Here is a 27,789-nt window from a genome sequence, read left to right as displayed (position 1 = left end):
AACATTTCCAGGAAACTGCCCAGCCTTGCGCCAGCAACAACTGCGTGCATCAGTCATCTTGTTCCACTGAAGAAGTAGATTGCCAGCAGTGCTAGAGCAGCCTTTCTACACCTCTGCTTTGATCTAAGAGGAGAACTTTTGCAATCGGTTCAATTTCTGTGACCCAGCCAGTCCTTGGCGTTTCTTTTACAGCAGCCACCAAGACAACCTGTTTCCTGCTGTAGGAGCAAACGAGCCTCTCCTCCACTAGCCCATTTCCTGATGTCTGTCAAGTACCCAACAGAGTCACCATAGCTTAACATCTTCTCCAGCCTGTTTGGGAAAGAAGGAATGTTCAATCCTTCTAGATATGTGCAAGCACTAGAGTGTGCCCAGCAAAATGCCAGACCCCTCCCAGAACACAGCTGCCAGCTTTCAGAGAAATCACTGGGGTTTGTGAGATGCGCAAAATGGCAAAATGGTGTTGAGCAATAATTTATACCTGCAAACAAAAATATAAATGTTTGCTTTGCTGCTCATGAATTCACAGTAGAAAGAAGCTCATGTGGAAATTTAATTTGTGCAAAATACTGTTTAAAAAAATCAATCATAAGTGTTTTGAGTTACACAGTGGAATAAAATTGTTGCTTTGTAAAACACTGCTAGGTTTACAGATTTTCCATCACTATAAAAGACAATTTCCCTAATTTTCCCACTGTTGTCACATTAGTCGTTGTTCTCTAAGTCAGGTGAATGGGGGCCTGTAAACATCATGACAGCAAAAATGTACCAATTAAACTGAACCTCTGGAGAGACTGAGAGAAGTTCAGAAATTTGCCTGAAATGAAGAGAGTATATTACTTCTCATCTCACATCTGCTTAAGTCTTTACAGGCTTAAAGAAGATGAAGGGGCATATTTGCTCTAGATAACTTCCCAGATGAACTGTTAAAAGCCTTCTCTCTGTCAGAACATTAGCTAAAATGAGTAAGTAAGAGTTCCTGACGAACACGACAGGCTTCCGAGTCCACTGATTCCATTTGATCGTATTCTTCTTCCGACTGTTCCATGTGTCCTGTGGCTGGTGCAGACCACACGTCCAGCCCATGTTGCAGGGAGATGTTATGAAGCACGCAGCAGGCCAGAATGATGTGGCTGGACTTCTCTGGAGAATACTGCAGAGTGCCTTTGGAGCCGTCGAGGCAGCGGAACCGCGCCCGAATGGTTCTGAACGTGCGCTCAATGACGTTGTGAGTGGCAGAATGGGCCATGTTGTAGCGGTACTCTGCAGGCGTCTCGGGAATGTGCAGAGGGGTCATCAACCACGTCCGGAGCAAGAAGGAGCTGTCACCTGTGAGCAGTGGAAAGGAGCAGGACAGGTTACACATCTACAGTTAGCCACAGGTTTCTGCCTGGTTTACTGGTACAGCAGATACAGAATAAGTTCTTCCTCTGGCTAAAAGAGAAGGCACGGAAGAAGTAACTCTGGTTTATAAATGTGACAAAGTAAAGGCATTTGGTTTTACACACTCCAGAAGAGTTTTAAGAGAATTAATCTACTGCATAAAACAGGGGAAAACAGTTGAACTAGGGCAGTACCTAGAATTTAAAAATTGCCTAATTCAGCATGGAAAGGTGTAGAATACTGAAAGAAAGCTATTAACAGAATGAATTAATACATACAACAATCAGACTGTATAAAACATAGATTAGAAGTTAATGTTCTAAGCTTCCAAGATAAGGGTTGTCCAAACTGAGTCATAAATCTCAAAGCAATTTGCAGGAAAGCAATTGAAAGTAAACATATCACTTGTGCCCAGAGTAAGGAGACAATATATAATTGACTTTCTACTGAAAACAAGGATGAAAAGTTGACTTACCAAGTAGCCAGCCATCTTTATGTAGCTCAGTTTCAAACTGGCTTGTGAGGGCTGCCTGCTCTAACACTGCGCAGTCAGGCAGGCTGCCTGGCCAGTGCGTTTCAGCACTAAGGAGGACTCCTCTGGAATCACACACCATGAGGCAGTTCAGGGAATGGAGACCCTTTCGGTTCACATAGGACAAGTCCTCAGCATTTGGCGCTTTGATTGCCACGTGAGTGCAGTCAACCACCCCCAGCACTCCCGGCATTCCTGCCAGCCCATAAAAGTCATCCTTCAGGGTCTGTACAGTAGCTTCATCTTTAGGAAAGTGAATGAACTGTGAGGCTCTTTCCACCAGTGCCTCAGTTACATTGGCAACGCAGCGGCTCATCGAGGCTTGGCTAATGCCAATAGCATCCCCCATGCGAGTCTGGAAGGAGCCAGAGGTATAGAAACCCAACGCAGCAAGGATTTGCGTCTCTGGACTGATGGCCCTGGACCGCTGTGTAGGGCGTGAGAGAGTGGTTCCCAGGAGATCCACCAGGTAGCAAATGAACTGTCGGGGAAAGCCATACGTGGATACGAGATACTCATCCGTGACATCCTCCAGCTTGAAGCGATCCAAAGTCCTGTGTCCGCGGCCATAGAGCAAGAGGTCGCAGTCAAGAACCGCGATAGGTACGGCCATGGCTGACGGCCAGGGGCGTCCCCTGGGGCTCCTCTCTGACAGGGCTTTCCCAGAGGCTTCACCTGCATAAAGCAAAAGACGATACTCAGAACAGTTGTTACTGGTGAGCTTTTCAGATCAATTTTCCTTTCGGTCTGATGATCCAGCAAACCTTTTAACTTTTCTTTTTCTGCTTTTAAATACACTGGCAGTCAGGTCGACTCACAGCGGAGCCGACAACTCTGCCTGGCGCTGACAGGAATTCACCTCCCGTGGCAGAGAGGGAGCTGGAGCCGTCCCCAGTCACCCTCAGCGGGGCGCGGCAGACACGAGCCGCGAGCAGCCCGGCGGGCGGTCTCGCAGCCCCGGCGAGCGCTGCCCTTGCCGGGCGCCCCGAGCCCCACGGGCCGCTCGACCTCCGCCGGAGTCGTCCCAGCCTTTACCGGCCCCGCGGCCGCTCCCAGGCGGTCCCCGCCGGCCCGGCCCCACATTCGCCGCGGTAGATTCGCCACGGGCAAGGGGCTAACGGCGGGAGCGGCGCCGGGCGCTGTCCCGCTTTTTTAGGCCTGGCGACTTCCCGCCTGCCCGGACTGCGGGCTCAGCGCGCCGCGGGCGGGCGCGGAGCGGCGGCTGCGTGCGGAAAGTGCGGCTGCGGACACTCAGGCACCTCCCTTCTTCCCTCCCTTCCTCCTTCCTTCCTTCCCCCCCCCCGCCCGCAGCGGATGAAAACAAACAGCGGCGACGGCGATGGCGGCGGCGCGGCACGGCCCGCGGCTCTGAGGGCAGCGGCAGCCCCGGCCCGGCCCCCGCCGCCGGCCGCGCATCCCCGCCGGCGCTGACACTCGCGGCGAGACCCCCGGGCCGGGAACGAGGAGGAGGAGGGGCGCCGGCCGGAGCGGCTTCGAGGCTTGGAGGCGGCGGTCGCGGCCCCGGGGCCGCGGGGCTCTCCCCGTGCCCGGTCGGGGCGCGGAGGAGGTGCCGGGGCGCGGCGGCGGAGCGGGCCCCGCGCGGGATGAGCCGCCGCGCTGCCAGCACTGCCGGCCCCGCGCAGGTACCGCGGGCCCCGCGGGGCAGGGCTGGGAGCTCCGCGGGCCTGCGGGAGGCCCTTCCAGGGGAGGGGGCTGTGACGTGCGGCTTAAACCTTTGGCCACGGCTTCGCGTCTCCGTTTTACTTTGCTTCGCTGCTCGCGAGGTTCGGTTCCCGGCAGCCGCGTGTCGGCTGCGATTCGTTTTCCTAACGACTGGTGGCTGTCTGTGGAGCCTGGGAAAGATGCGGCCCGCTCTAATCTCAGCAGGCGGTCATTTAAAATCAAAGTGCTTCGCAGCCTGTTGGAAATAGTAGACTCTGAGACCCCACGCTCCGTTTTATAGTCTTGTATAGCCTTCCTGTGAGATGGGAGTTTGTGGTATGCTGGAAAAGAGCAGAGGTTTACAGGTGGTCGTATCTTTCTTTCCTATGGGAGGTGTGGCTCTTAGGGCAACAGAGTCGTTCCCGTGGAGTCGGTGGGAGCAGAGACACTTTCCATGTCAGTGAATAGGTAGAGAAGGGACTCTTTGGACTAAGCCTACAAACTGCCTACTTACAAATCCCAAAAGTGATGTGACTAGGCACATACCAAGGGGGAAAACCATGGCAAATTACTGCCTTAGCTGAAAATTAGTTTGCTGTCCAAATACAGTTTAGAGCATCTCCAAATTATTGCAGGAGTGGCCTGACCTGGAGGACCCTTCCTTCTTGTGGCAAGAAATAAGTCTTTTGGATGAGACAGACTGTCTGTAGATGTCCAAAAGGATCATACAGGATCACTTTATTTTGCTTAAATGGTATTGTATAATCTTAACATTTCTGAACATGTGTTCATACAATAGTTGAGCGGTGGTGATTGTGTTGTTGATTATAGTGCAGGGTATGTAGAAGCAGATTCTGGTCTAGTCTGTATACTTTGGCTTGACAAACAAACTGAGAGGATGGACTTTTGGACTGATACCATTTTTAGACCTTAGGGAAGTACAGAATGTAACTGCTGGTCAACAGGAATTACTTAATTTTGTTTCTAAGTCAGTGGAGCTGGCAGTGCTGGCTTTAGTAAGGTGTTTACTAAGCTGTGGAGTCATTTATTGGTTATAAAGTGAATCTGTTTCCTGATCAGGAGTAAAAATTACCTCTTAATCAGTCAAAACCTGAGCATATAGTGAACTACAGAGCCTTTGATTACATCAAAATGTTTATATTATATGAAACAGTTTTTTCTGCTATTGAATTTACTCTATTCTGCTATAGAATTTTATCTTTTCTTTAAAAAAATCCACAGACTAAAGAATGAGAGTGTCACACCTTGAAACTTTGAACTGTTTGCTACTTCTCCCTAGGTTTCTGACTAATCTACTAAGAAGGCAAAATGGAGATTAATTTTAAGTAATTGTAGGATACTGGAGTTTGACTTGTAGGCCCAGTCTTGAAACACAGCACTGTGTTTATGAAGATCTTTATATAGTTGCTTATTAGTGTGCTCAAAATACCTGCTTGCAGTGAAGCTTCTTGTTCATTGAAGGGAGGATGTGTTCTAGAAACTCTTAAAAGCTTCAAAAACTTCCATGTGCTTCTTATTTACTGCATGATTCAACAGGGCTTTTCTGAGCTACTCATAGGACATTCTTGGAGATTGGATTTGGTCCTGTATTAAAAAAGAAGGTCTGGAAGAGTGGTATGGGCAAGGAGTGCAGACTGGGGTGCACAGTCCGGTAGCTGGGAACGAACATCTGGGATGAGAGCTGTCTACAGCCCTCTCCTCACAGCTAGACCCACTCTGGGTTCTTCCCTCTTGTCTTTTCAATTTCACTCCGGCATAAGAACCATGAGTAATTCTTTTGCATTGATGAATGTCTGGTTGAAAAGAAGGCAAGATAACTTTAACTTGTAGCAGCCATGGCTCAGAGAGAAATACAGGAGATGATGGAAGCAGCCTCTATATGCTTTCCCCAGTAGTAACAATAATAATGCCTGGTGTGTGTCAGGTGCTTCTGCTCCTTTCCTGCTTCCGCAGGTGTCAGAGAGATGCACTGGCTCAATTCCCGTGCATGGAACACGTAGTGTAATGCCAGTGATCCCAGGTGCTGCCGTGCACCTGCTGTGTGCCGGGTTACAGGTGTCTGCCGCCAGCGGGGCTGCTCTCGGCTGGAGCGCGGTGCCTGTCGCTGTAGTTCCTCTCGGCTCTGCCGAGGCATTAAGGGGAGGGCTCTTGCAGTTCCTTGCATCATGCAAACAGCGCCATCACCTTATGCTGATGTGTCCTTCTCCTCAGAGAAGGAGGGTATAAATAGCAGTAGAGCGTATAAGGCACAACGCTTAGATGTTAAACTGTTGGATAAAATCTGTCTCAACCTTGGGAGAAGGAGTAAGGATTTAGTCAAGGGAGCCACATGTGGCAGTGCTCCTTTGCTGTTTCTGATGTTTCTGTTCACAGTAAAGTGAAGACAAAGGCATATAAAAAAAAGCGATAGCATAAAAGCGGGTGTTGCAGGAAGTGGGAGACAAAGCAAAAAGCCATATGGACAAGATGCTTGTTGCATCATGTGCTGGCAAATATATCAGTTTACTTAAGGGATTACCTGGTTGAGGGGAAATCTGTCATCTGTATTTTTCTAACCTAGACCAACGGTTATTTCCTTCTAGTTCTTATTCAGTGTAAAATGAGCCAGTGTTTTCCTTGAGTTAAGCATAAGCCTGTGCAGTAAGCACTTAACAAGGAGCCATGCTGGCATTGCAACCTATTGGACGTGAGAAGCTGATTGAGTTTGGTGGAACTAAGTTTAAAGAATTTCCTTCCTGTTCAGGTCAGCTGTGGCAGCTAACCTGAGAGTACCAAAGAATTTTAGTAAATAAAAAGTTTGCTGTAATTCTAGCTCCATGTTAACTCTTACCAAGACTGATTCTAAAAGTGAACACTGTTCTAAGCCTTAGAAGGTCTCAGGCAATCACCAGAGGTCCTCCTACAAAAATGAGGAGATGACGGCTGTCAGATGAGAGCCCTTAGACATTTCAGGAGCTGAGTTCCAAAGTCCCAGTATTTCCTATGAAATTATTTATTCCTTTCCAGGAAACCTTGCCTGATACTTTCTGCTCTACTTTGGACTCTGGTGGGTTAACTGTTGCTGGCATTTGGAGCTTGAGAGGTAACAGTATGAATCTCCAAATGTTTGATGAATGTTACAGGTAGTTTCAGATTTTCCAGGCAGAATCCCGTTCTGCTGTAGCAGGGCAGAGCCATGAGGCTCTCATTTTTTGAACCCTGTGGTGGTTGCTTCTCTCCTCTAGAGATATTTGGGTCATTAGAACGAATTCCTGTACTGCACACGGAGCCATGCTGATGATCATCTTTGTTTCCTTTCCTAACTGACTAGTGAGCCTAACACCTTCCATTAGTCCCCAAGTATCTTGAAGTAGTTGATATCAGAAGTTTTTTCCAGCCTCAAAGGCAAATGTGGGTGTTTTATTTGACAGCTCTCCCACAATATCAGGATATATACTTCCTTGCACCTTTCTGCAGGGGTCACGTATAATTTTTCACATTAAAAGCCAGCATGATTTTTTTTTTTTTTTTAGTATTTAAATGTCAGCATTCTCTTCAGTGAGAAAAACATATTTTTTAATGCAGTATTTTATTGCCTATATCAGCCAGGTTTGTCAAAGATTTCAGATCTCCTCAGCCCTTACAGTGCTGTACTTAATTAAGTCAAAATAATAATAACAGGTTGTTCTTGCCTGGGGTTTTATTTGCTTGTTTGTTTGGGGGGATTTGTGGTTTTTTTTGTAGTGGTACATGTCTGTACTAAAGGGTTGGTTTTTTTTAATTTTGAGTACTGCATCAAGCACTTTAAATGCTGCCTTCCTATTGCAACCCCTCACAGTGGAAAGGGTCTATAATCTGTCTAGTGGAGGTAAACACAGGGAAAGAAGGGATAACGGTTTCATTAACGAGGTTAAAATATCCAAAGGATAATTTGAAAATGCATCTGATGTTGAATCACTTGTGTTGTTAGTTCTCAATTTAAATTATGATTTGTAATGAGAACAGTACAGCTTAAGAAGATGTGGTATGAATGCAGGCTAGGAACTTTCAACTATACTATATGTCCAGCTTTCTTTTTATAGAGTCATTCAGAAAGCAGCAGTGTTCTCTCTAAAATACTCTGTAAATTGCAGTACTTTTATCTTGCAGCCCTTTTTGATTGATGCTCCTAAAGCACTGGGCTTTACTGTCATTAAGTGCAATATTTTAAATAGAAGTACTGCATGTGCATGGTCATGAAAGATTCTGTATTTTTTGTGTGAACAGGGCTATTGGCCCTTTTGCCATGCGAGCTTTAATTTGCATAAATAGCACACCTTGCTGTAAGTTCAGTCTTTGCTTAATGATTGAACCCTGAATAACGTTGTGCACAGCAGCTGCTCGTGCTCCCTGACCTCAGCTCGCCGGCATTCCTGCGAGGAGCAGCACGTTCCGTAAATACGGGATGTGGGACAAGCTGCTTCAGGCTGATTAGCTCTCTCAAAACTGCAACGGGGGTAAGAGTGAATTAATGCTTTGAAGGCTTACAAGCAAAAACTACAACGAATGCTGCTAATTAAGGCATTCCTCCCCAATGGTCTCTATATGGTTATTAACTAACGTGTGAAGAAACTGAGAGACAGAAGAATTGTGATTTATCCCAGGCCATGTGACATGATGGTGACAAAAATAGGATTAGTGCTTTGCCCTGCCCTGCTTCAGATGCTGTGCAAGTTCATTGTGTTCCTAGAAACAATTGTATTTTGAAAAGCAAGGCAGTGTCAATGTGAAAGCTACGTATTTATTATCAGAGCTTTCAAGAGACGTGAACAGAGGATTTTGGTCTATTTCTTGACAAAAATTTGTCTTTTTAGTTGGTTGTAGGTAAATTTTGTAGCTGTATAGTTTTACTTCAAGTACTATTTATTGAAAGTAAAGAAGCAGCGTAGCCTGTTCCAGCAATGGTTTATTATATAGATTTCTGCTGAAATACTGTTCTAAGAATTTCAGGCTCAAGAAAACAATATGGCTTGGTTTTGATAGGTGAAGATACATTATTTTTGAAGCAGAGACCTCCATGTCTGATGGTTAGCTTAGCATAGAATGCAGTCATTTTGGTGTTGGGGTGTTCTGGTTTTTTTGATTGTTTGTTTTGCTTTTTTAAATTAAGCAGGCAAAATTGTAGAACTTGTACTGAGTTTTAATTGTGAGCCTTCTTTGTTTTTTAATTTTTTTTTGATCTTTGCACTGACCAGATAAACTATGCGCATTTATACTGCACACTCACATCCCAAAGTTTTTAGCATGTTTGGATTTTGACAGGTAGAGCACTTTGGTACTTATAATTTCTTTTGAGATGGCCTCTAATGGCAAAAATATTTTGAAATCTAAACAGAAAGCTGGAAGAAGACTTCATTCCCAGACCTGTGCTATATTTCAGATTGCCATATGCAATGGACACTGATCTCAGTTCCCAGGACAGGAAGGACCTGGACAAGTTCATCAAATTTTTTGCTTTAAAGGTAATTTTTCTCCTTTGGACAAATGCCTCTTCTTCCTTGTTTAAAAAACGCCACAAAACAAATGACGTACTTGGTGTGGCTAGAGTAACAAGATTGAGGTTTGGGTTTGTTGGTTTTTTGTTTTGTTTTGTTTTGCTGAAGAACAAAGCAAGAAGAGCTGATGTCAGATTTAGGAGATTCCTGAGAACAACCAGAAAAACATATTTTCCCCTTTTTTCTACCCTCAAATCCTCATCTGTCCTCCAGAAACATCCTGCTTTAGAATCAGCTGTGGGCACTTCACACCTCTGTCAGCTTTGGGTTTCTAGTGGCATGTCTAACCACCAGCTGTTAGGTAGTTTATCTGCTAGAATCCACTCTTTCAGCCTATCTAAATTTTTATATTGCATCCAAAAACAATAATACCAGAATGTTCTTTTGAATGATGTTGATACGTAATTATAAAATTTAAATTTGGTCTCACTTCATACATAGGTACAAGTAGATAATCTGACAATGGCTTTGGTCTAAATGTACAGATTCATTTGTCTTTAATTTAGTTGTCCAGGCCTGGGATGTTTTTGTAAATTTTTCTGAATTTTCTTTTGAAAACTGCAAATCCTGATTGCAAAATTGACTTTGTCGCTTAATGTTGTTACAGAAAAAGGTCCACCTAAAATTATTTTCTTTCTAAAATACATTTGCCTGTTACATGTAATAATTTAAATTGATTAGAACTGAAGAACAATGTAGCAAACTCTACTTCTCTTCATCCTGGTCAGCCCTTTCATCTTTTTCACTCAGAGCTCGTGTAGCTCAGGCTCTGAACCAAGGTTCAGAGCTGTGCTGAGCCCAGAACATTACTAAGATCCTTTTCTTTCTATTCCAGACAGTACAAGTAATTGTCCAGGCCCGACTTGGAGAGAAAATCTGTACCCGCTCATCATCCTCCCCAACAGGTTCTGACTGGGTAAGGTCCTAAAGCAACTCCATAACTGTGTGTGTGCTGAGAGCACCACATGATTATTACAGTCTTGTGCAGACAATAATAATAATTATTCATAGAGTAGGTACTATATTTAGTTATGTTCGTTGGTGATGTTGCAGGGGGTTGGTGGTGGTTGTTCACATGCAACAAATCACTCTGGACTCTTACAGGCTAATGAGAAAGGGAAAGAGAAATGATGCCTCTCAGCAACTCCTGCCAGCTAAGGCACATTTCCAAGATCTGCTTGGGGGTGGGGTGATGAGTTCTTATCTGTCAGAAGTTTGCTACTCTGCAGTTCAGGTTTTAGTATTGGGCTTTATTAAAATTGAAAAGATCAAGATACTCTGTGGGTGAAGATAGGAATGAAGTGAGGGAAAATGAGCATATTTTTCATATCAGGCTTAAGAAAAACATTTGAATTAGCAGCCAGGGGAATCTCTGTAAATATGAAAAGCTTGAACCCAGCTGGGAATTTTGTTTCATAAATATTTCAGTGGACACTGACCTAGTATGTTATATGTGGGTCTGTGAGGCTGTCTGAAACATACCAGCAGGCAGTTTTTCAAAGAAATAAAAAAAATTGAATCATCTCTTTGATTCTGCAGTTCAATTTGGCAATCAAAGATATACCAGAGGTTACTCATGAAGCAAAGAAAGCCCTGGCAGGACAGCTGCCCGCTGTTGGACGGTCTATGTGCGTGGAAATTTCTCTCAAAACCTCAGAGGTGAGAACTGAGTCAAAACAGATGCCCTTTTTTTTGTTTGTGGGGTTTTTTGCCTGAATTTTAAGTCAACTACCAGAGCTCCTGCTCTTTAACTCAAGACAATGTGAGAATATCTAAATTTTATTAAGTTAGGTGATACACTAATTAAATGAAATGTATTGTTTAACAGAAGCAATTCACTGCAAAAATCTGAGGCCAAACACACAAATGACAAAGCAGAAAAATCTAAATTTTTTAAGAAACTAATTTTAAGAAAATTAAATTCTTAAATTTTAAGAAACTAATTTCTTAGCCCATGAAAAACTTAGATATTCTGAGGAAGGTATTTTCTCAGGTGATATAATTGTGCAGGGACACTTCCAGTGCACCTTTTTCTATCATTGCATCACAAGAAAGTGGGAGCCAGGAGACAAAATTGAGACGGAGCCAGGAGACAAAATTGAAACATGTGGCCATTGCTGATCACTAATGAGATTTGAACAGGTCTGTGTTCTGAAATGAGCCTTTGTTTGCCATCTTTTCTCTGATCCAGGGGGACTCCATGGAGCTGGAAATTTGGTGTCTAGAAATGAATGAAAAGTAAGTGCATTCTTTGTGTTTGTAGCTCTTAGCTGATGCAATGGGTACATGTGGTTAATCCCTGGTGATCAATGAGCACATACTGGCTGTGTGGCCAGGGGCACTTCAGAGAGAACTCCTTTCTTTGTCTAGAGCAGCAGTCAATCTCTTTAAACACCAGTGTCAAGAAAGTAAACTAGTAATTTAATTCCTTCTTCATTCTTCCATTACAACTAGTTGGTTTCCTCAGATACAAGAATTCATCGTCTCAGCAATGACAGATGTTTTTCATATTGAAAAGGTGTCTCTGTTTAGTAGAAGGCTGCATGGCATTTTTCAGCAATTTTTTCTACAGCAGGTGACTAGGATGAAGCAGGACTCTTAGCTGGTTGGTCAGTACAGGTAGCCACACTGGGGCTTTATTTATCATTTTGGCAATAAAATTAAACAACTGGCCCAGAGTAATATTTATTTTAAATAAAATAAACAAAAGCAACTGCAAACCAAAACAAACAAGAACCCCAAACCCAGGCAACTTAGTTGTGGACAAAAGACAATTTTTTTTTCCTTTGTGTTCTCTAGGTGTGACAAAGAAATCAAAGTTTCATACACTGTATACAACAGGCTGTCTCTACTGCTGAAGTCTTTGCTTGCTATAACCAGAGTAACTCCAGCCTACAGACTCTCCAGGAAACAAGGCCATGAATATGTAATATTGTACAGGTAAAGCAAAAATTTCCCATTTGAAGTGCAAACAGGAGAGACTCTAGACCTGCACAGTGTAGCTGCAAATGCAGTTAAAAAGGGATAAGCAATAATAAAATCAAATCATTTGTATAGAAGTACTACTGATCAGTGACAGAAGAAAACTTTGGTCTATGTATCACCTTATAGCCTTTACTTGAGCCATTGAAAGAAAAGCTAAGCATAGGCTGTGAAGTGTTTGCCTGCCAAGTTAGGAAGAGTAAAAAAACTCCTACCTGCAATCCCTTAAATTGCTTACTAGCATCCAGTTGTTTGGTGTCTGGCTTGTGTTTGATAAATGCCTCTCTACATTGCACATAACTGCAATGTGTACTTCTGCAGCATAGATTGAGACTCTCTCCTGTTACTCCATTTTGAAGATGCATCCTCAGTTCCACGTCTTGTAGTTTCTGCAGTTTACTCATCCAAATACTGGGTTCAACTCTGTTTAGCCTGTGGATCTAACTGGTTTGTAGTTCATAGTTATCTTCCAGACTCTGTTTTTGGCTGTGAGAAAAGTCTTTGACATGTTTGCATAGCTAATTTATATGATTGTAAATTTCAGGTTTGTTATCATTTGCACAACTGAGAACTCAAAAAGAAATTCCAGCCATTTTCACTTTTTTACTTCCATTGCTGACTTGGCATGTACTTAAGAGCAGGTCTCTATCCAGCACAGTTAATCTTTTATGTTGTGTGATGAGCATCAGCTTTTAGACTCAGACCTATATGTGAAGTTTATATCACGTCACATTTTTGCTCTGAACTGTAGACTTAACCACAGAGGCTTAAAAAAATTAAAGAGAAATTTCTGATTGGACTACCATTTTCTCTTTCTCCTTCTTTTTACGTAACCTGTTCTTCTGGAGCAGCTGTAAGGTTTTTTGAGATGGAGCCTTCCAGCTCCCAAAATTAAGTAAGGAATAAGGATATGTATATCATTATGTCCCAACTGGATCTAACAGCTTTTCTTTTTCCTTTTCCTTCAGGATATATTTTGGTGAAGTCCAGCTGAGTGGGTTGGGAGAAGGTATGATTGGATAACACACAAACAAGAGCAGAACTGTATTTCATTCTGACTGCCTGTTGGTTACTATTCCCAAGTAACCATAAGGAAAATTAGTCTGAGGCTTACATATGCTTTTTGTCTGGCTCTGCCAGTGCAGCCGTGTGTCACAAGGCGACAAGTATAATGGTGTACTTGGACAAAGTCTCCGGTGACTGCCATTTTGACTCTAGTGATACAGGACTGAAATAAGAATATGAAATTATGTTGATAAGGGACAGGATTGGTAAAGGAGATCATGATCTACTGAGGAACAAGAAGCACTTCAGAACAATATTTTAGACCAAGAAGCCAGGAAGCAACATTGCAAGTCTTGCAAGTGAAACCTACCAGCAAGGCAACCTAGTGCTGGTGTTTTGTTATGGGTTCTATGTGTGTTTTTGGGGTTCAGATTGCAAGAGACCATGGTAACACTACTGAAATAAGATAATGTAAACTCAGAATAAAAAAGTATGGCACATAAATAATCAGTGAAACTGAGAATTATTCCTTAACTTTACAGGTTTCCAGACAGTCCGTGTGGGGACAGTGGGTACCCCAGTGGGCACCATCACTTTGTCTTGTGCCTACAGAATCAACCTTGCTTTCATGTCAACCAGGTGAGAAAATGTGATCATGCCAGAAACTGTTTTACAATAATTTACTGTCAAACCCCTCATGTTCTGAGCCCCCAAATCTTTCCCTTCTGCTTATCCTTTGCTGCTGAGATTCTCTTTCATGAAGAACGCTCTCTCTCTTGCTTAAGCCTTGCAGCAAGGGGAGTATTTGGGTAGCCCTGAGCCAGGCTCTAGAACTCCAAATTGTTGATGCATGCCTGGAGTCACAGGACTAAATTCTAAAGACGATCTGGACAAAAGGGTTAGACACAAGGGTTTTCTGTGAGGGCACCATGAATTGGGAAGAGTAGAGAGAAAAAGCCAGTAACACCATTGCTTGTTGCCTTGCAGGCAGTTTGAGAGGACCCCTCCTATCATGGGGATTATAATTGATCACTTTGTGGACCGTCCCTATCCCAGCTCTTCACCCATGCACCCCTGCAATTACAGGTGAGGAAATACTGAGTTGAAGTCATGGGCCATGGTAAAGGCATCCATTATGCCCAAAGACAGAGCCTTTTCCTCTCTTTGTTGACAGTATGGGAAGGGACACTGGAGAATTAGTGTCAGTCAATTGGCATAGTTAAACATATGATGAAGGGTGACATCTTTCTCCTCACATTGAGATGGCTGAGTGCAGCAAGCCCCAGTATTTTCCCAAATTCTTCACAAAAGCACTTGGACACAAAGGATGTTTAATCTTGGCTGCCTTCAGAAATTTGAAATTTTAATGGTTAATCCTGATGCAGAACTACATGTCTAGATGCATGCATTCCTGGATATTCCCACTGGGGGAAGATCAGTTTAATTTCTCTTTGGAGATGAGAGGTTTGCCTTCTCTAAAATGAATGTGAGGGCATTCAAGTTTGGACCAGTGGTGTTGTTTTACAATGGCTGTGTAAACACCAAAGCCAGCAGCACTAGCTGGTATAACAAAAGCATAGTTAGAAACACCTGTTATTTTACATGGGGTAGAAGACAAACACCTGAGGAAAACGGATGTTTTCCCACTTTGTTTTCTTCAGATCTGGCAAGCAGATGAGAGCCCTTCATAATTCTCCTTTCAACTACACCCAAATACTCTCAACCTCCCTGCAGTGTTTGTCCCAGTGTGTTTTACTGTTTGTTTGTTTTAAGGAATATTTCCGGTTAGAAAACTTGTCTTTTCTTGCTGCTTTAGAGCTGGAGAGGACAATGGTGCAGTATACCCCTCAGTAGAAGATTCCCAAGAAGTGTGTACGACATCTTTTTCCACCTCTCCTCCATCTCAGGTAAGAGAAACCAGGCTCTTTTTACTTCTAGATAGAACAATTGCTGTAAGAATAGTTTGCCTATTCCTACATCAGCTGTTGTGCAAACAGAAGTCCTCCTGCTGCTAATTAAAATTTAATGCGTGGGTTATTTATGTCATTACACGCTTGAGTAAAATCTATTGAAATTAGATACTAATTTCAACCAAATTCCAGGGGCCTAGAAAGACTGAATTACTGAGAAGGATTAAAAGAGCCTATTCCTGTAGCTGGGTTGAGGTGTGCTTGAAGAGGACAGCAGTGTACTTACACATTTACATGTTTGCATACCAATACTGCCAAGAGGAGGAATTCAAGACATTGGTGCCAGGCAGCTTAAGTAGGAGTAACAGACACACTGAGAAAGAAACACTGAAATACTAGGAAAATGCTAGAGAAAGACAGAAAAAAGACAGAAGCTATATTTATTGGACCATCTAAAATTATTTGGGGTAGAAGGAATAAGTATTGGCAAAAAAATTGCCCATGCAAATTTCATTTAAGTTTCAATTAAAAAATAAATACCTAATGGTTTCCTTTTGAGTATAAAACCTCAGAAACTCCCAAGTTCTTTTACTGTCTTACGTATGTGATTCCACAGTTCTGTATTTTGAAGACTTAGCCAGAGTTGCAGTTGTCCTATTGCTTTAAATATTCAGGATTGCCCTGCCTTGTTGTCCAGCCAAGCAGATGGCTCTACTGACCTTTAAAGACAACCTAAAGACTCTAAATCTCTTCCGCTGTCAATGTGAAACATAGAATGAAGTATAATTGGAATGCTGTTCCAAACTGAAAGAATTTGCTGTGGGTCTTTCTGCTGCTTCAGAGGAATTAATATGCCTGGTTTAGCAGAATGTATTCTGCTATATGAAAGAGCTAGAAATGAGCTTCTCTTAGGAAGCATTTTTGTACCAAAGTGATTTCAGGTGACCAGGCATCAGGCAGTGTTGAACTAATTAGCCAGCACTCACAGCAAGTCTGATGGAATAAAGCTTTTCTTATTCTAAAATACACAGTTCAGGAAATGAGCTTGTGGCTGAGTTGTGTCCTGCATTTTCCTAAAGTGTGGTAAATACAAAAGATTTCATAAGGAGATTCCCACTGGCTTGCTTGTGCCAGTGTTAATTAACAGTAGTAGCATATGTAACTACATTGAAGTTGACGTTTCTGCTGGGGTCATGAAGCTTTACTGTCACTGAGGGGGGAAAAGCTTTATTAAACCACTTGAACCTTGAGGATTCACATTAAGTGTGAGCCTACATTCTTGCTTTTTCTGTGGCTCATAGTTGCCATATGCTGTGCCCTTATTTGTAAAGCAACTGCCAGTCTTTGTTACCACAGTCAGAATTGTAAGGCTGCCTTAGCAGAGAGGACTTTAAATTGAAAGGGAAAGAAGTGAAATTTTTTCTCCAGCTTTCTACATGTCCTGTCCAGGTTAATGACTAGGAAAATACTAGGAACTGTGTGATTTTGTAGGCAAATTATATTAATCTCTACCAGCCTTCTCAGTAAAAGTGAGGCCTAACCTGTGTGATACAAGGAAATAGTTGTCACCTCCTTTGTGAGCTTGCATGTCTGTGTATATGTGTTGTGAAGCAGCCCAAAATTCAGCACAGTCTGGCCGTGGGTAATACCCAGAAATGAAGCTGAAGCTTTCCTCAAAGTGAAAACCATTGCTAGGAAAATGACTGTGGGAGGAGGTATGGGACTGGACGAGGTTTGGATTCCCCTTTTTGCATTAGCACCCTCTGTGAGACCGTGTACTTCTGGAGTTTTGCTCCTGTTGATTGAGCTCCCGCTTCACATCAGTGTGTCTGAATTACACTGTAGTCTGGGTCCCCTTTATTCTAAGGGTGCAGCACAGACCTGCCAAGATAGGATCCCTCAGAAAGCTGGAGGATAGGGAGTATGAATGGATGGAAAATGCTGAAATACAAGTCATTTGTAAATTAAAAAAAAAAAAAGTACTTGACTTTTTCTAGCATCTGCTCAGCTTTATTGCTAATTCGCTGGTACCAATTATAATTAACTGTGGAACAGAATCTCTGGCAGTTACTTTCTGTCAGGGTTTACTGGAGTCTAAAATATTACCTGTGTTCAGTGGTTCACTCAGATTGAAAAACAGTCAGTTCTTTACAAAATGATTGTGCTTCTGGCAATACTGAGACTTCTGCTCTCTGTGTAGGTGTGGCTGCTGCAGCCAAAACCTCTTCACTAGCATTCAGTTCATCCAACTCTTCATAATTCCTCTCTGAAGTCCTTCTCTCTCTCTTTCTCTCTCCCCCCTTATTCTCTCTTTTCCTTGTTTCCTCTGTTTGTCTGTGTTATGCACAGTGTGTTTTTACTGTCACAAAGGCACATTTTCAGACCCCTCCTCCTGCGGTGACGGACACCTTGAAGGTCCCAGTGATGGGGCTGGCCTATTCACATCAAGTGAGTTGTCAATAGAATATGCTGTACGTGGCCAGAATACGAGTTCTGGCATGACAAAACAAATACAGGAAAATACAAATTTGACAGTGTGGAGTGTTTGCTGTGCATGGGAAAGACTGGTGAACCCACAATGAGCCAGACACTTTACTGCGACTGGCTTCTTAAATGCCTTTGCAGATGAAGGTCTCCTAAAGACCTTGTCCAAAAGACAGGACAAGCACCCCTAAAAACACAACAGCTGTCAAGGACTGTTAGTGAAAGACACAAGTAGTAAGGCACAATTCTGAGTGTTTTATGTTAACAGCCAATGTCCCTAGAACCTGTATAGTCATTAGAGGTCCACTCAGCCCAGCTAGCCTCATGTGAATCAAAGTGCTGTTCGTCATTTTGATCCCTATAAAGGACATCAGCTTTGGTGCTACTGGAGCTCATACTGAGTTCTGGAAGAAAGGTCAGGCAAGTCAAAACAGGAAAGTGTTATCTAACCTGACTGGGTAGATTTCTGCCTGGGATGTATAAGGAGTTTCTCCTGGGTTTCACTGCTTCCAACCTTAGTTCCTAAAGCAATCTCACAAAGGTTAGCTTCCCAGTTCTCTTTATCTGGCACATTTATGGGACCACGTATTCTTTCACTGAAGCTATTTAAACAGGTCTGGAAGGTGAGCTGTTTTAATTTGCAATGGAAGTAGGTTCAAACAGTTGATAATGAAGTTGTTTTGGGATAAAAAAATCTTAAATATTAACTCTTTAGTAAGTTCACGATGGCATTAATGTAACCCACTACACCAGTATTTGAAGCAGGCCTGTAGGGCAGAGCTTCCCTGAGACTGGATGTCAGCCATACATTGCACAGCCTCCTCCTATATGTGTAGGAAGCCAATCTTGTTTTCCTGTCAAGGCTCAGACTTGACAGTAGTCCTCATAGCAGTAAGAATTTTTTAGAACAATAACCTACATTATTAACCTATAGATTCCGGTGAAAATCTGGCATCCTTCTGCCAGCCTGAAATGCTGTGCCTCTGACTTTTCCTGTTCCTTCTTCAGTGACTGGTGATTATTCAGGCTGTGGGGCATTCCCCTTCCCTTTCCTCTCTCCTCTCCCTTTGCCCTTGTTTTTTCTCTTCTTTCTTAGCTTTCCAGCTCTCGTCTTTCCTATCAGCCTGCTGCCCTGGGAGTTGGATCAGCTGACATGGGGTATCCTGTACTCTTTGCTGGTGGCTTGAATGCTGCACACCCTCACCAGGTACTTGTAGAGAGTAGAACCAGCGTGGCTGGTATTGCGGCCTTTTGTGTCACTTGTACCTCTGAGAGAGGCATTGAAACTAGTGCATGCACTGGTGTCCTGTCTGTCAGGAATGGAAAGAATGTAAGCACAGAGAAAGCACAATTTCCACAGGAGTTGGGAACTGGCTCCTCAGCATCCCTGACTTTACTGGGGTACGGGGTCATGTGGAAAAACTATGCCAAGAGAGCAGACACCAGACCTGTTTGCCTGCACCAGCTTGTCACTGATTCCAAACATTGCCTGTCTTACAGAACTGCTGCCCCTGTAGCTGTCCAAGCACAATTCTGTAGGCTAGACATAGGATACACTGGCAGTTCATATAGACATAGTTATATTGGTTCATCAGAAAAATAAGACAAGTTGTCAGAAGTCTTTTTTCTGCTTGTGATATTGGTGTTGCACCAGTTTTGCTGACACAATGTTAATAAAATAAAATCATTTCAGTTGGAATGGTCTTACAGTGAGCATCTAATCCAACATGCAGTTCAGGGCTGGCCAAGTTAAAGCCTGGTATTAAGGCAGTTGTCCAAATGCCACTTAAAAATGGACAGCCTGGGGCATTGACCACCTCTCTAGGAAGAGAACACTGTTCCAGTTTTTGACCACCCTCTCTGAAAAGAAATCCTTTCTAATGTCCAGTCTAAGCCTCCCCTGGTGCAGCTTCAAACCAATCCCATGCATCCTATCACTGGATCCCAGGGAGAAGAGATCCCTCTCCACTTCCCTTTCTCTTGAAGCTGTAGGGAGCCATGGGGTCGTAGCAAGAGGATGTAAGGTTTTTTTTCCTCCATTCTGCTTCCCATGAAGCAGAGGACTTACAGCCAAAGAACTCTGCAGTGTATAACAGGCCTGAAGTGGAGAGTAGAGTAGAAAGGGAGTAAAAAGTGAGTTTGTATTGTGATAATACACTCCCACATGACATCTCTCCGAGGCCTGTTGGGGCTAGAGCCCAGTCATATGCCAAAATCCCCAAAACTTATGCCCAGTATGATGGAATCTACTTTGTATTGCACTGTGGTTTTGGTTTGATTTTGAGATTTCTTAACTCGACTGTTCCTTTCTATCTCAGTTGATTGGTCCAGGCAAAGAAGGGGGAGTTCCCCCAGTTCCTAGCCAGCCAGCGCATGGCACTCAAGCTGACCAAGAGAGGATGTGCACCCCACTGGATGGAGTCCATTACTCAGCAGCTACTCCTTCTAGCAGGTAGGTTGGTTTTACATGATCCACCACTTCTGCTAACCCACTTATAAGCCTATTAAGATAAAACTTTTTGTTTCCCCTTTTTATTTATTGTTTGTAGCATAACTGTTGTCTTTTCATTCCTTAAATCAACTTGCAGATTTCTCTGACTGGGGCTTTTTCAGCCTTTCTCCAAACAATGATCTTGCCCATCTATTTAAACCTCCCAGTCCTATGTAATATTCTTTTTCTATGTAATATATCTTCTTCTATGTCAACTTTATGATCAATTTTATATTTTTTTCAATATTTCTACTGCTTTTGCTGATTGTAAAACAAGATGCAGTAAGTTCAAAAACGAGTCTTAAATTCTCTAGAGACCTAATGTGCATTGTTACCAAAGCAGATGTAGTTACCATAAATCTGTTCACCATTTTAGTAAGAAACTTTAGGCACAAAGTTATTTAAAAGGAAACAATGAAACCTCAAACTGTCCTAAATCAACTCCCTCACAGCTAATTAAATCCTTCTGGTTTTTTGATCACCATATTTAATTCTTGAGAAATCTCTCTTGGGGTCACGTAGTTGTGAGTCACAGAGGTTTTGCTCTGAGAAAACCAAAACTCAGTTGCACTAGCACTTTCCTGGGTATACTTGAATGGTAATCCTCTTCAATCTTTTCTAGGTAATCCTCCTTCCATGGGACAAAACTATTTTTTTGTTTTAAAGTTCTGAATACCTGTGGTAGGGAAAAAAACCAAAACAAATAGGTCATGGAAGTACCTAATTAATAGCCATGGAGTGAATTAATCACACTGGGAGTGGCTGTTGTCATGTACCAGATCTGCTGCATTTGTGAACTGAGTGACAGATATAATGGGAGATCTTCCACCTCCTGAGAGGTCTGTGACTACTGTGTTACTGAAAAAATAGTAGTGATGAACAGGAGTTGCTGTGAACACACACAAGTTAAAAGCCCATTTTCCAGAAGAAAAGCCTAATTCAGCAACTTTATATTCAACTAAATAGTTTTTGTCCAGTTTGAAACAAAAAGTGTCCACTTTCCTTTTGTGCTCCTGACTGAGAAGGAAGGTATAGTACAAGGACAGATTTCTGTCGTCCTTCTTCCAATACTAGGAGTAAACAAATTAAAATGAAGGAGTCTCATAAAAAACATTATTTATCTACCCTGTGTCAGGAGGCACTAATTATGTATTTTCCTCCCCCAGTGAGGACACAGAAACAGTATCCAACAGCAGTGAAGGAAAGTGTGGCTCCCCACATGACCTTTTGGAGACCATATTTATCCGGAAGGTGGGAGCTTTTGTCAACAAACCCATTAACCAGGTAACAAGCAGTAGATCTTTTCAGAGAGCACCATAATACCTTTTTCCCATCTGTTCATACATGGAGGAGCAAAAAGCACCCCTATGCCAGGGCAACCTCAGAGACTGAGTGCATATTTCTGCCTGCTGCATTTCCCTACAAGGTTTTGCCAAGGCGTATTTTGTTTTTCATAAAATCTTTTGGGGATGTGACAGCCATTGACTTTGCTCCACTTCGCCAGCACCCTATTTGAGAATAGAAGACTTGATACTCCATTTGGATCTCACAATGATCTGCCACTAGCATAGGTCCATAAACTAGGAAAGCTGGTAGCAAGCCTCCCTTCCTTGAAGGAACATGCAGTAGACCAGTTCATCACTAGAAGCAAGCATTTAAGTTCAGCTAGGGCAGCTTAGAGATCTGCTTTGTTCCTAGGGCTGCAGTTGTAGGCCTTTTGGATGAAGGAATGAGAATTGTTTCAATTTGTACAGTTCATTAATCATTGCCTATATTATACAAGATATGTATAGAAGCAGTCCCATCTCAAGATATGTATCTGCATTAGGTCAACGGAGTATCATCTTTGGATTTGGGTTTGTCAGCCTCCTGCCTAACTGCTGACATGATTTTGGGCCATTTTTAGCTGGCCTGACAAAGACATTCAATATCCTTTTCATGCTGGGTAAGCAGAACATCTTAGTGAAATTCTGTTTGCTAAATCTCCTCAGGTGACCATGGCCAACTTAGACATTCCTTTTGCCATGTTTGCTCCCAAGAATGTTGAGCTGGAAGATAACGACCCCATGGTAAGACTCTTCCAGAGGTATATGTGCCTTCTCAGCATCCCTTATGCAAACATCCATGCTATTCTCTGCCTTGAATACACTTTGGTATTGGAGAAACTAACTAGTTATTTAGATTTGTTTGGTTTCAAGAAGTCTTCTGTGTTGAATCTAGGGCTCTCTAGACATGCAAATAACAGCATGTGTTTGCTGCCCCTGCTCTAGTTAATGTTAATTGTCCAACCTCCTAACTCTCCTCACACTGCCAGAGCACACACAGACATGACTGTAAGATCAGTACTCACCGTCTTTGTTGTCTTGGGCAGGTCAATCCTCCAGAATCCCCAGAAACGGAATCTCCTCTACAAGGCAGCTTACACTCTGAGGGCTCCAGTGGCAGCAGCACAGGGAACACCCATGATGACTTTGTTATGATCGACTTTGTAAGTGCCCTCATCAGAGCTCTTACACCTGCATCTTAGGTGGGCTGCACATGCTGGTGTGATGGCAAATGGTGTCAGAGTACTTTTCAGTGGGAGTGGTAAAGACACATCATTCACAGTACCACACTCTAGGGCGTGATAGTCCCAGAACTGCCAAAACACTGGAACCAGGCATCAACAGCTACAAATTAAATACCATTTCAGTTTTCTACTAACATCTCAGCTTGGCATCCTCTTTCTTAGCACCAAGAGGAGCTAGATTCCAAAGAAATGTTCTTTTTCAACCGCTCAAGTGCTATTGTGATATCATGTGATATTGGCTGTTCTTCAGTTATTTAATATGCATTACTGCAGCAACAGTTGTAATGCCAAGATGTTTACTGATAGCAGGTAACGACTTTACCTGAGATTATAACAAAAGTGAAGCCAGTGTCTCTGGGAATTAACAGCATTGTCTTTGATTGTAGAAACCAGCATTTTCAAAAGATGACATTCTTCCAATGGACCTGGGGACATTTTACCGTGAATTTCAGAACCCCCCCCAACTCAGCAGCCTCTCCATTGACATTGGAGCACAGTCCATGGCAGAGGATTTGGTATGGAATCCTGAAATTTCTGTTTGTGGAAATCATATGCACTTTATAATGGTCTCCCTGTTCCTAGTTTGAAAAAAGTATCTTCATAGAATTGTAGAATAGTTTGGGTTGGAAGGAACCTTTCAAGGTCATCTAGTCCAGCCCCTCTGCAATGAGCAGGGGTATCTTCAACTAATTGGGTTGCTCAGCCCCATCTAAATAATCCATGATTATTTCCATGGATGGGGCATCCACCACTTCTCTGGGCAGCCTGTTACAATTTTTCACCAGCTTCATAAAAAATTCTCTTACCTTAGTAAGTGGTGATTAGTAATGGTCTCATTCTTAGTGTGAATCTACTCTCAATTTAAAACCACTGCCCCTTGTCCTATCACAACAGCCCCTGCTAAAAAGTCTGTTCCCATTTTTCTTAAAGGTCTCCTTTTAGTACTGAAAAGCCAAAATAAGGTCTCCTCAGAGCATTCTCATCTTCAGGCTGAATCACTCCAAATCTCTCAGCCTGTCTTAACAGGAGAGGTGCTCCAGCCCTCTGACCATTTTTGTGGCCCTCCTCTGGACCCACTCTAACAGGCCCCATGTCTTTTCCTATACTTTTCAGAAGAGAGACCCTGCCCAAAAGGAGTCCATCACTAATATATTCCACATAAATGCAGATTTGTTTTTGGTACACCTGAGCCTCTGAAACCCGTGTGTTTGTCTTGAAGCTGAAGGCTTCTGCAGCATGCTTGCTCTGGGTCACTGAAACCCCCCAAACTAATCCTGCCTCTGGGGTGTTTCACTTGGTGGCAAACCAGGCCTGACTTTGCAGCCTGAGCAGAGTTGGAGTTCTGGTGTGGCTGGTGAGTCACATCTGGGTGAGCGCTCTATTAGGCTCTCTGGCATTGTACCATACTGTGGAGAAAAATCAAAACCAGAGAGCAGCAAGTGACGTGATGAAGGCAATGATTTGAGTGGGTTATTGTGCTGCAGCTGGTGGGGATTGCACAAGGTGAGACCCCAGTGCACCTCCTGTTCCTGCAGAACAAACAGACTCTGGGCAGAGTGCCCTGCTCATGGTCACTTGCTGGATGCTGCCAGAGGGGTTTTGCTTTTATGCACGTAGAAAGGTTAGCCCAGAGCATTGGTGAGGGATTGCATGACTCAGAAACAGATTTTTTTTTCCTTGTGTGTTAAAAATTTCCTTCCATCTGCTGCGAATGAGCCCTGATTTTCATCTTTCCTTACCTTTCAGGACTCATTACCAGAGAAGCTGGCAGTCCATGAGAAAAACGTCAAAGAATTTGATGCTTTTGTGGAAACCTTGCAGTGAAGCTGTTTCCCAGTTCTGCTGCAGCAATTCTTCCTCCTCAAGGCACCCTGGAGATGACATCAACAAATATCTCTATCGCCCCTGCTCTGCCTCTTGTTCACATCAACTAGTTCCTTCCATCAAGTGAGCTTTCTTTTCTCTCTTCAATGACAGATACAGCTCATCTGCTGATTCTCCTCAACTTTTCCACCACACAGTTCTGGACCGCTTTTCCTGCTCACAGTCAGTTTTAAGACTTCAGTAAGGACACAGGAAGTCAAACTCCAGTGTATGGAAACTTACTTTCTCTTCAGTCTGTTTTCTGTATGGAGGGGCTTTGTGGAAAGTTGCCGTACGCTTCCTCCAAGGGTCCTATGGTGTAATTTCCCTAGGTAGAGCTTCTTGCTAACAGACTTTTTCCTGCAGTCTCTGATCCTGTTAGAGCATAGAAAGCTTTGGCTTATTTCCAGGGTCTATGAGTTCAGCAAATTCGACTGTTTGACGTCCAGGACATCCATTCCACAGAACTGGGCATTTCATCCTGACCTCAGAGTGCGTGCTTGGAGCACAGGGAGAGACATCAGCTTTGGGACCTGCATAATCCAAGTTACCTTTGTTTTCCTGCTTCTAAGGAATTGGGTCTCTGCACAGTGCAAGGCCCTCTGTTAGATGGCTGATGAGCAGGAGTGACACTACAGGAATGCTTTCCACATTTCCTTCCCGAGTGCACTGACACTCGGCCATGCTGAGTTTAACAGTGTTGACTGTTGGCAAGGCTGCACGTAGCAGCTGTGATGATGCTGAGTTCATAGTCTCTGCTTTTGAAACATAACTGTAAATACTAGGAATCCTATTTCTTTAGGGTTATGTAATGTAACTAGGAGTCTTAGTCCAAGATTTTTTCCTCTAATCCTTGCAAGCCTTCCTGCTTTATGGTTAATAGATGATCTTAAGAATTAAAAAATATTTATTGCTTTTAAAGAAACCTATATTTAAAAGATGTTCTGTTTTCATGTTATAGTGCGGGTCATTCTGTCCTGATCACTGCAGAGAGCAAGTGTGCCATGGAACCCTAGCCAGTGAGGCTAGTCTCTCTTTGCAGGAAAATATCCAAGTTATTTATTTTCTAAGACAGACTTGATTAATATTATACTCTGTTTTGGGGACTATGTGTCCATTACATCCAGTCAGGGCTCACTGATAGAATGAAATGCACACATCAGTGGAATGGAGTGGCAGGGACTTGGTAAAAAGCTGTTTTCTGATAGGCGTGGATGAATTTGTAGCGTTCTTTGCCCATTCAGAAGGCAGCTTCTTTAAAGAAGCACACTTTTTTGGGAAGTTTATGGTACTTTTTAATCAGCTGGCTTTTGAGTAGCTGAAATTTTATTTTTGTAATAATCCAGCCACTGACAGTGTGACTGGCTGGAATTGCTCTATGGGTGATCTGGCCGTTGCATATCTTCTGCCTCATGTAAGGATGGGAGGAGAAACAGCGACATTAAACAGAAACTTGGATAAGGTGGGTTTTCTTGTGGTTCTCTCTCTTCCTGCCCCGTTTAACTAGAGTGAGCAACTGCAAGACCCCTTACTGTCCAAAACCACTTCTTTTCCCCCTTGTTTCTTTTAAGTGGAGTTGTGTTGCTTGAGTACTGAGAAACCATCTTCATTTCCTCCGAGTGGCTGAGTAACCAGCCTTCTAGTTGGTGCAATGTGGCAGCTTCAGCTTAGCTGCATTCTTTGTTGGAAGAGATTGCCTGCAGCTGATGGGGGAACCCCAGCTCCACTCTGTAACACTATTTCTGTGCCACTGCTGGAGCAAGGAGCCAAATTCAGAAGAGAGCTTACTGTAAGGCCAGAGCAAAGCAATGCTTTGAACTTTATGAGAATTTTTGTTGAGAGATGTGTTTGGTGGGAGGCCTTGTAAGTTCTAAAATTCCAGGTAAGAGCTTCATTGAAGGAAAATTACCCACCAGAACCTTTTTATTTTTACTCAACTGATTCAACTTCTTAGCAACCTCACATGGAAATTGTTTTGTCCATGCAAAGATGCACAAACATTTAAGAAAGGTTCCAAGATGAAACAGTTTGTAACAGGACTTCAGTTACATGGGCTGTAACAAATATTTGATTCCCATCCAAGAGCCACCTTGTTTCACAGGTGGAAAAGGTCGAAGAAGGGTGCAGGAACACAAGGAATTAATGGATCAACTGCCTCTCACCTGTGCTCAGAAGTTGGTCTGCCACTTTGTAGGAAGCAGTTCATAGACAGGTGGTTGTCAACTTTAGTCTGTAAAGTGATACTATCTGGGCTGCAGAGCAGCAGAGATGAAGCAAAGGGCTGGTTCACATTGTATGAATAGAGAATAGTTGAGGTTAAACTTCACCTAGCCAGCACTCCTGCTGTGCTCTTCTGCTAGCAAGATGTGGAGCTGGCAGGGAGCACTGCCATTCTTGTTAATCTCACTCAGGAGGTCAGGGTTGTACTTGGGCTCCTTTATTGATGGAATTCCTAACATGGCTACAGCTCTCCGATCTCATAAAGCAAAATGGCACTGTGGCACGTTTCTTCTCTTTGAAAGGCTGGAAAATTGCCTATATAAGCTGCTAGTGTTGAGCTGGATGGCTATAGCAATAAGAGATTCTCCAGGGCTGAGTTACCTGCCTCTTCTCTGAACAGTCCTTAGTTTTAACACACAGTTGCTACATTTAGGCTCTGAGTTCCCTTACCACTGCACAAATGCTCTGCTTCAGTAAAGACCTAGCTTCTGCTGTGGCCTGGCACAGATTGTGTTATGAAAGCTGTTTATTTTAGCAGGTCTCTGCTCAATATTAAGGACAGTATCTATGTAGCTGCTGATATACAGATACTTTGGGTGGAAGGGAAGGTTCCTCAAGTGTATTGTTTTGGAAAGTCTCCGGTGTACTTCAAGTATTCAAAGCATTTCCAATAAAACTTTTGTGTAAGCAACACTCTGCATTTTTCTGTGTACCAGCAGGTCTGGGACAGTTCCAGGCTCATGCTTGTTTTCCTCCAGGAAACAGGAGGGTCAGGGGCCTCTCAGTGAATGCAATACAGATCAAGTTGCTGCCTCCATCAGAGAGGGCAAAATGGACTGGTGCATTATAGTTGGAGAGATCCGTGGGATCTTACTGAGATCAACCCACTGGAAGGACAGTGAGAGACAGACAGAAGAAGTGCCTGGAGGTGGGAGGAACAGTCATACAGTGTTTGACCCTGCTGACCTCACCGGTGAATTGGGAAACTGAAATATTAACTTTTCTCCAGAGGAAAGGGGTGGGAGAAGGCGGAAAAATATATCCACAGAATTTGCATTGTACATGGTTGCTACTAAACACTTAAAGAAGCATAGGAATGTTTTGAGTTGACAGGAGAGGTAGCAGAGACGAATAAAATATGGAAAGAATAACCA

At 43.1% G+C, this 27,789-nt stretch overlaps 2 protein-coding genes across 13 annotated transcripts; one reads left to right on the top strand and one right to left on the bottom strand.

The window, feature by feature from the left end:
* Positions 1 to 539: 539 nt before the first annotated feature.
* On the bottom strand, positions 540 to 3,134 carry HARBI1 (harbinger transposase derived 1). The gene is made up of 3 exons (XM_038138395.1): positions 2,680 to 3,134; positions 1,859 to 2,590; positions 540 to 1,329 (listed from the first exon to the last, which is right to left on the bottom strand). The coding sequence occupies exons 2-3, from the start codon at positions 2,526 to 2,528 to the stop codon at positions 953 to 955; spliced, it is 1,047 nt and encodes a 348-aa protein (XP_037994323.1). The 5' UTR covers positions 2,529 to 2,590; positions 2,680 to 3,134; the 3' UTR covers positions 540 to 952.
* Positions 2,608 to 27,789, top strand: ATG13 (autophagy related 13). 12 transcript variants are annotated; one of them, XM_038138374.1, is made up of 19 exons: positions 3,265 to 3,558; positions 6,605 to 6,680; positions 8,997 to 9,078; positions 9,947 to 10,027; positions 10,651 to 10,770; positions 11,303 to 11,349; positions 11,911 to 12,051; positions 13,062 to 13,102; positions 13,641 to 13,737; positions 14,086 to 14,184; positions 14,915 to 15,005; positions 17,358 to 17,456; positions 18,589 to 18,699; positions 19,811 to 19,944; positions 21,150 to 21,267; positions 21,975 to 22,052; positions 22,355 to 22,471; positions 22,939 to 23,067; positions 24,299 to 27,328. In XM_038138374.1, the coding sequence occupies exons 3-19, from the start codon at positions 9,010 to 9,012 to the stop codon at positions 24,374 to 24,376; spliced, it is 1,650 nt and encodes a 549-aa protein (XP_037994302.1). In that variant the 5' UTR covers positions 3,265 to 3,558; positions 6,605 to 6,680; positions 8,997 to 9,009; the 3' UTR covers positions 24,377 to 27,328. The 12 variants fall into 12 exon arrangements, with proteins under 12 accessions (XP_037994304.1, XP_037994302.1, XP_037994303.1 ...); XM_038138376.1 differs by lacking the exons at positions 3,265 to 3,558; positions 6,605 to 6,680 and adding an exon at positions 2,608 to 2,631 and having other exon boundaries at positions 24,299 to 27,789; XM_038138375.1 differs by lacking the exon at positions 6,605 to 6,680 and having other exon boundaries at positions 8,952 to 9,078.

The sequence above is a fragment of the Motacilla alba genome, chromosome 5 (assembly GCF_015832195.1).
Source record: "Motacilla alba alba isolate MOTALB_02 chromosome 5, Motacilla_alba_V1.0_pri, whole genome shotgun sequence".
In the NCBI taxonomy this organism is placed as follows: domain Eukaryota; kingdom Metazoa; phylum Chordata; class Aves; order Passeriformes; family Motacillidae; genus Motacilla; species Motacilla alba.
The sequence above is the reverse complement of the archived record's forward strand: the minus strand, read 5'-3'. Positions and strand labels throughout refer to the sequence as shown.

Bases quoted from the DNA above. Each gene is read 5' to 3' on its own strand.
- ATG13 (XM_038138376.1), top strand. From the start codon at position 9,010: ATGGACACTGATCTCAGTTCCCAGGACAGGAAGGACCTGGACAAGTTC. The intron at 9,079-9,946 runs GTAATTTTTCTC...TTTCTATTCCAG, and splicing joins TCAAATTTTTTGCTTTAAAG to ACAGTACAAGTAATTGTCCA. The intron at 19,945-21,149 runs GTAGGTTGGTTT...TTCCTCCCCCAG, and splicing joins GCAGCTACTCCTTCTAGCAG to TGAGGACACAGAAACAGTAT.
- HARBI1 (XM_038138395.1), bottom strand. From the start codon at position 2,528: ATGGCCGTACCTATCGCGGTTCTTGACTGCGACCTCTTGCTCTATGGC. The intron at 1,330-1,858 runs GTAAGTCAACTT...CACTGCTCACAG, and splicing joins TAAAGATGGCTGGCTACTTG to GTGACAGCTCCTTCTTGCTC.